Genomic DNA, 8,282 nt, shown 5'->3' with positions numbered 1-8,282 from the left:
ACAGCACTGATGAAAGACAATCACACGTTACCTAGACAGGGACAACCATTCACACAGTATTAGGATATGGGTTAGGTCCAGGTTATATTGTTCCAGGAACAACAGATAAAATGCAAAATCTGCTTGTGTGTGTGTGCTCTGAGATAAGTCTATAAACAATTACTTGTTTCCAAAACTTTATGCAAGTTTAATGCTCCCTTTCCTCACTTGTTCTTTATACATCCACAGCAGATGAGAGGAAGCCCTTGTCATAGCTTTTCTAACAGGTTCAAGGACGTTTAAAAAAACACAAAAATGGAGAAGGATCTATATATATATATAGGTTTATGCAATGATGTTATCTTAGTCAGCTCAAAACCAGCTTTCTGTGTTTTCTGAGATGTGCCCTGGTGTGACTAAACTCTTTGTGTGTGTGTGTTGCAATCTAATGAGCACTAGCTTGTAACATTTAATTCACAATTTCTTGTCTACAGAGCAGAGACAGATTTAATTGTCTCACAGCCTCATGTTTTAACTCCCCCCCCCCCCCCCACACACAAATATAAATCATGAATAGGACACATTTGTCTGCAGAATTTTGCCTCTATATGTCATAGTCAAAGCAGAAATAGCAGGCATGACATGAGCCATTTAGTGCAATAACTTGAGGGCTATACGGTTCATTTTTATGTTTCCCATTTGAGTTCTAAAGTCAAATTACTGACGAATGGTTGGTTTAATTTTTGGTTTAAGATTTGCATTTAAGCCCCTGATTGTAAATACCTGTAATACTGTATGACCTCTTCAGGATCACTCCTCGCTTTAAAGTTTTTCCAGGATCCATATGGTCTCATTCATTCCTTTTAGTTGTTGGTGACACCTTTTATGGTTATTTATGTGTATTATGTCTGAGTTGTGTGTCAAGCCCAAGGAGCATAATGTAGGTTCAATTAACCTTTTTGTCTAAAAAACACATTGCTATGCACTGTGTAGACACTATGTGAGTGATTTTGATGTCATCATCTGTTAATAAATGTACTTTAACAGGCTATCTTCCTTCGACAGGTTTTTGTTTTGTTTGATTCTTACATTGTGATATGCAGCGTTTATATAGGGATAAACACAGTTGCACAGTTTTCATGAAATGCATGTTTTCTAATAATAAACTCTATACACAATTTATGTACACATTTTCGTATAATTTATATACCATTTATATACTAAACTCATACCTGAACATTATAATTGATTTTAAAATATTACATTTCTTATAACTGTCATAGATTTTTACATGTTTACTTACATGAAATCTATTAGGAAAACATTTATTTTGTATAAGTTACACTGTCAGAACATAAAGTTTTCTTATATTACACTATGTAACACAATTTTTGTTCCTGGGTAGTAAGTCTTATTTCCTAAAGGGCGACTTTGTGTTTTTTCGTTTACAGTCAGAAAAAACAACATATGAATCCAAATTAACATGTATTTATACTAAAGTAAAACAAAAATGACTACAAGTAGTTTTTTGAGATTTATGATTATACTGTATTTATGTGAACGAAAAGACACAAAGTAGCCTGGTTCCTCATTGGAAATAGTTACATTTCACAATATCACTGTCCTGATCACAAAAGCAAAGTTTTTGGGGAGTAATATACATTTTCTATACTTTTGAGGCATAAGCAATTAGGAAATAACACTTACTACCCAGGAACAAACAAAACATTTTACACTGTTATTTATAGATGACTCATATAATTAATATATTTTGTCTCATATATGTCATACTATATATTTGTGGGAAATGCACCACAATTGTTACATAAGGCACATATATAAATACGCCACTGACATGAGGCACAAAATACAAAATCATACCAGATACTAATTTTTGTATAAATAATCTGCTGCTTCCGTACAATACTCTAATTTGATTTTGATGATTGTTTTCCATATGAGAACCCTGTCAGAGCCTGTTAAGTGTGGTTTGGACTATGGGTCTTTCTAGTGCACACACCATGGTGGTAGAGATTAGTAGCAATGATTTCCTCTCCAGGATGTCCAATTAATCCAATTCTTCCCCTAACTGATTCTGGAAACCAGTTTTCAAGGCAGTCATGGATATAATTTTTCCCTGGGATTAAGGCTGTGTCCTCATTAAAATCCTCTCTATTGACTCTGGGTAAAGGAGGACGCGGAGAACGTGTGAAAGTCGCAGTTCAAACCTCCCCAATCCTTGATTCTGAAGGGAAACCACATTTCACGGCAGTCGTCCCCATACATGTTTAGAACGAGAACTGCACACTGGTCACAGCGCATTAACCATGTTGAGACACAATGACTCTATTTACTCTTATCGAATAATAGTTATTAATAAATAAATAAAAATAATATTTTTTTTCCATGTTACACGCAGTTTGTCTGTTTTGTTTGACAGTAGTTGCTTTTGATCTGCCTGTCGTACTGTAGCTTATAGCAGAGATATACAAGTACAATAAAAACAATTATACACCGATCAGCCATAACATTATGACCATTATGTCAGTGGGTGGGATATATTAGGCAGCAAGTGAACATTTTGTCCTCAAAGTTGATGTGTTAGAAGCAGGAAAAATGGGCAAGCGTAAGGATCTGAGCGACTTTGACAAGGGACAAATTGTGATGGCTAGACCACTGGGTCAGAGCATCTTCAAAACTGCAGCTCTTGTGGGGTGTTCCCGGTCTGCAGTGGTCAGTACCTATCAAAAGTGGTCCAAGGAAGGAAAAGCGCTGAACCGGCGACAGGGTCATGGGCGGCCAAGGTTCATTGATGGACGTGGGGAGCGAAGGCTGGCCCGTGTGGTCCAATCCAACAGATGAGCTACTGTAGCTCAAATTGCTGAAAAAGTGAATGCTGGTTCTGATAGAAAGGTGCCAGAACACACAGTGCATCGCAGTTTGTTGCGTATGGGGCTGCGTAGCCGCAGACCAGTCAGGGTGCCCATGCTAACCCCTGTCCACTGCCGAAAGGCCCTACAATGGGCACATGAGCATCAGAACTGGACCACAGAGCAATGGAAGAAGGAGGCTTGGTCTGATGAATCACGAGTTCAAGGTGTTGACTTGGCCTCCAAATTCCCCAGATCTCAATCCAATCGAGCATCTGTGGGATGTGCTGGACAAACAAGTCCGATCCATGGAGGCCCCACCTCGTAATCTACAGGTCTGAAAGGATCTGCTGCTAACGTCTTGGTGCCAGATACCCCAGCACACCTTCAGAGGTCTAGTGGAGTCCATGCCTCGATGGGTCAGGGCTGTTTTGGCAGCAAAAGGGGGACCTACACAATATTAGGCAGGTGGTCATAATGTTATGGCTGATCGGTGTATAAAAAGAAATATGTGAGTGTTTGTATACATTACATAATCCTTAGATTATAGTTTGAAGTTTTTCAAATAAAGGAAATCTCAGGCCAAATAATTGTTAATCTCTTAGCAGAGTGAAATGCCAATGTCAGCTAATCCTCAAATCAGAAAATAATACCTGCTTAGCTGAAACAAGACAACCAAAGAAAATAACAACAACCAAAGTAAATAATGAGTGCAATTTGTTTCACCTGAGCAATTTTTAGTTCAACTGATCTGAGGCTGAGATAACATTTGCATTTAGTAATTCTATGAAGTAAAATAACAACAAACGATAATATGGCTTGAATTGTACTTTAATGAAACATCATCTGGGAAACATGGTTTATAGCCTAAGCCTATTCACTACACATTATAGACTTCTGCAATGCCTGATACTTGATATGTGAAAATAGTTCAAGAGATTTAACCTTTGTGTTGCCTCAATGTTCAATTGCATTACATCCATGGGTTTCAAACATTATGTTCTTGTCAAAGTGAGGATGGTTAACTAATAAACTTTGCCTTCACAAATGAAGCGGTAGACACCAAACTGGAGTCACTGGCCTTGACATCTGACCTCACACCTGCAGCCCCATCAGTTACAACCCAATGCTCAAGATAAAATTATCACATATTATTATAATGGCGAAAGCATGGATTCCAAGGACAGTTTTCCTTATCAGACACTCAAACATCATGACAGTATGATCAGAAGGGAGGAATGTTGGGGTGTGGAGTTGGTGTGTACCAGTCTGGGCCAAAGAAGTTCAACCCAGATAATTTTATGTAAAGTTGTACAGATATACACTACTGGTCAAAAGTTTTAGAACACCTACATTTTTTCTAGTTTTTATTGAAATGTATGCAGTTTAATGTCTCTCAATTGGAGATAAAAATGAAATCATGGAGTCGTGTTGTTTAACAAAATGTAACACCTTAAACTGACAAACTGCAGTGTGCTTCTCTTTAATCCCATGTGTACTCTTCACTGTTGTGTTTTGTTTTCCCATGAAAGCTGAGACTCTCAGATTTCTAACGATGTGGAGCATTCTCAAAACTCTGTTTACAGTGCACTAATACACACCCAATTTGAATTGGATCTGAACTTCTCTATGTTTGATAGAACATCAAATAATATATACTGGATTAATCGTTAGGTTGTTCTGAACAAAACAAAACTGAGGGATCTGTGTCTGTGACCGACTGAATGAGACCTCCCCCACCCCACCCCCAACACAGACCGCATTTACCCCCCGGGCTCTGAATGACGGTGGGCAACATGGAAACTGTAAACCGGATATGTTTGAGAATGAAATGCACTGGTAGACTGGTAGAAAGTGTAGACTTTCATCTTTAATTTGAGGGCAGTTACATCCAAATTGGGTGAACGGTGTAGGAATTACACCCATTTTTATATGTGGTCGACCCATTTTTTTAGGGGCTCAAAAGTAATTGGAAAATTGGCTCCCCCATATGTCTCAGCTGTTCCATGGCCAGGAGTGGGTTATTCCCTCATTAGTTAAATTACAGGTAAGCAGATAAAAGGTCTAGATATGATTTCAAGTGTGGCATTTGCATTTGGAATCTGATGCTGTTAACCCTCAACAGGGGCATCGCTATACTTCAGGTTTTAGGGGGGCTACGTAACAATGCCCAGAAGGTGCTGACAATGTTTTCTATGCTAAGAGCAGAGGGGGTATTGACAATCTTTTCTCCAGTAACATCGGGGGTGGAGGGGGGGTTGCTGATGTTGTTTTCTCTGGTGTTTCTTTGAAACTTTTTTTGGGGGGCCTGAGAGAATTTGGATGTAACTACTCTCAAATTAAAGATGAAAGTCTACACTTAAAGCACATCTTGATTGTTTCAAATCCATTGTGGTGGCATACAGAGCCAAAATGATGACAATAGTGTCACTGTCCAAATATTTATGGACCTAACTGTAACTCTGAAATGTACATTCGTTTTTGGTAACCTAAACTTTTTTTTTACCTCTGGCAGTTTACTGCTTACCTTTGTACCATTTCAGGTTATAACTGCTTAAATTTCAATAAAAAGGGGAAAAATTGGGTTGTTGTAAAACTTTTGACTGGTAGTGTATTAAAAATCTGTTATTTGTCTCCAAATAAATATAGTCAGAACTTTGAATACTTTGATAGAACACAACGTAATTTATTTATTCTTCATCAGCTGTTGGTCAGATTTCTTACTAGGAAAGCAATGTCCCTAAGATGATAACTAAAGACTGCTCTTTAACTACTGATAAATGAACCCGGATGTGATGTGATGTGCCAAGCATCATGGAAGTCATCTAATCTTAATAGAATTTATTTTCAAAGTATGCAAAAAAGCTATTAAATCATAAGTGCAAAGCAATAGATTACTGGTTGACAAGATCTTATCGGAAGGAGCTCCAGCCTTGAGGAAATCAGCATGAAGCTGTGATCCTGAGATCAGAACATGCTTTTCTTTGGCCAAGGCTAAGAAGGCCCTTAACCAAATTCTTCGACAAGCCTCAGGGTCTGCCATCAGTGGTCAGATAGCCAGTTTGGGATATATAAGAACCAAAAGGCTAAACCCTAGACAGTTCTCAAACAGGTTCACTTGTGGAGATCGCTCTCTGTCACTGCACGGAAACTGTAGGATGCCTCGGCTGTTTGCACCTCTTCTCTTTCTGCTCGTGGTTTGGCACAGCAGGGCTCATGCCCAGGACAATCGGGTGAAGCTGTGTGGTCGTGAGTTCATCCGAATGGTGGTGAGGTCTTGTGGGAGCTCAAGACTCAAGCGGCACACACAGGAACTTGAGCAGCCGCAGGTCAGCCATCACAGTAAGTCTTTGAAGAGTTTGTCAATTTATTTATTTAGTCTACGAAGCCTTTGAGACCCTTGCAGGAATACATAATATTGATAAAAACATTACATTGAAAGATTGAACGAGACCTTACAAGATGGTTAATCTCAGGGTGTCCGCCTTACCATTCTCTTACCTCATTATCCGCATATTACAATAATACATTTTCTTGTGTCGTTTATTTGTATGTTTTATGAATTAAAGGGTTCAAATTCAAAATCCCCTGTCAACCAAAATGCAGAGCATGCTTCACAGCTCAGCTAATCAGCACATACACAGAACTGTCACACATAGTGTAACTGTTTTCCTTTTACTATTGTTAAGCATTTAATTTTTACTGCACAATATTTCCAGACATTTGTTAAAACTCTAAAAAAGGCAGTGTCGTGTTTTATTAAAATCATAAGAAACACAAACTGGGGGGCCCTAGTTCTGCTTGTTGTGACACCCCAGGATTCTGTTTCCTCCACAACCCTGACTTGAACATGTTTTGAAAATGCATTGTGGTTTTAAACTGCATACTGTTTGTTTTTAAGCATGGTTTCCAATGACCCTGTTTAAGAGCTTTGCAGAAACCTGGATTTCATTTGCTTTCAGGGGAGCTGCTGGAATGGTTGAAAAGTGACACATTCAACTACCAGGAAGGTCCAGACCCGAGCAGGGAGCCCCAGGATTGGAGGGAGGAAGAAGAGAGGAATGACATGGGTTACACTCCTCCTGTACAGCTCGCCAGTACCCCATCACCCATTCCAGACCAGAGCAAGGCCGCCGAGGGATCCAGTGTCTCAGCATGGACCCTCCAGCCAGGCTCTTCTCGCCTCCGACGTGATTCAGGTCCAGCGGGGGGGTGCTGCAGGTCGGGGTGCACCATGAGTGAACTGGTGCAATACTGTTGAGCCCTATACCCCTCATTTCTCACCTCCACCTTCCCCGTCAAAACCCCCGAGCTGCACGTGCTTTAGAAATTGCCTGATTGCTGATTTTAGGGCCCTACAACAAAAAACAAACCAACCAAAAAAATAAAACAAACAATTGTGCCAACGATCAGTTATTTTCTAATCTCAATGGATTCAAAGTGTTGTGCCTGACTAGGTCAATAAATACAGAGGCTTTTATGCTCAAAGAACTGCATATAAGTCAAAAGTGATCCAGTATCTAGTGATTTCTATTAACATTTCTGTTGGTGTTGCAGTAGCCTATGCCTGATGACAGTCTTCCAAAGGGATTTCTTTAATTGTGTGGTTGTGAAGTTGCACTAGTTAATCATGGTAGGAAGTAGGCTACTCTAGGCTAAACATGTCTGTATTTGCCCTTAACTTCTCAAAAGATTCTCTAATAGTAAGAAACAGCATAATACACATGGCACTTTTGACAGTGGCTTACTAGTCCATTCTATTCAGTCCCTGAGTTAGGTTGCTGTCGCATTTTACTTTCCAATCACAAGAATGGCAAGGTCTGGAATTAGATTCAAAAAGCCCGCTGATTTACACCCAACATAGCTTGAAACAAATTGTATTATATAGAAAATGAACACAAATGTAAGCCTACACTTGAACATGTGACACAATTAAGTATGTTAAGCCTCCCCCTTGTATTTATCAAGTGCATACAGTTAAGACACCTATTTATTAGTTTTTTATCCAGACCCTTTTTGTTATACTTACTACTTCCTTTTCACCTGTCTTTCACTCAATAGTCAATACACCTAAGTCATTGTACAAACAATTGCCTCAACCGATATTGCATTTTTTACTCAATTTTACAGCAGGATACAGATATAAATCTTAGGGGTTAATTGTCTTTATGTAAGGTGTTGTTCCTTTGTTTGAAACGCATGCCTTTCGTGCAGTGTTCAAATGAAGACAATCTTAAAACGCAACAACATTGTTGTTGGCTGACTTTTGAAAAGTGCAAGAATACAAAAAATAAATGTTTTCTATGAAGTGAATAAAGATCTAGATCTATCCAAGTTTCCTTTCCCTTTTTATTCTCTCTTTCTTTCTTTCTTTCTTTCTTTCTCTCTCTCTGTCTACATATATATATATATATATATATATATATATATATA

General features: G+C 38.8%; 1 protein-coding gene across 1 annotated transcript; it reads left to right on the top strand.

The window, feature by feature from the left end:
• Positions 1–5,955: 5,955 nt before the first annotated feature.
• insl3 (insulin-like 3 (Leydig cell)) lies at positions 5,956–8,168 on the top strand. Its single transcript, XM_066695556.1, has 2 exons — positions 5,956–6,191; positions 6,812–8,168. Exons 1-2 carry the CDS (start codon positions 6,008–6,010, stop codon positions 7,108–7,110), a joined length of 483 nt encoding a protein of 160 aa, XP_066551653.1. The 5' UTR covers positions 5,956–6,007; the 3' UTR covers positions 7,111–8,168.
• The last annotated feature ends 114 nt before the right edge of the window (positions 8,169–8,282 follow it).

Source organism: Amia ocellicauda, chromosome 22 (genome assembly GCF_036373705.1).
Source record: "Amia ocellicauda isolate fAmiCal2 chromosome 22, fAmiCal2.hap1, whole genome shotgun sequence".
Taxonomy (NCBI): domain Eukaryota; kingdom Metazoa; phylum Chordata; class Actinopteri; order Amiiformes; family Amiidae; genus Amia; species Amia ocellicauda.
Note: the sequence above shows the minus strand (reverse complement) of the source record. Positions and strands in the feature narration are given on the sequence as shown.

What these genes read in the sequence shown, in the direction of transcription:
- insl3 (XM_066695556.1), top strand. Translation starts at nt 6,008, where the DNA reads ATGCCTCGGCTGTTTGCACCTCTTCTCTTTCTGCTCGTGGTTTGGCAC. An exon ending in GCCGCAGGTCAGCCATCACA is followed by an intron (nt 6,192 to 6,811) that starts GTAAGTCTTTGA and finishes ATTTGCTTTCAG; the next exon opens with GGGAGCTGCTGGAATGGTTG.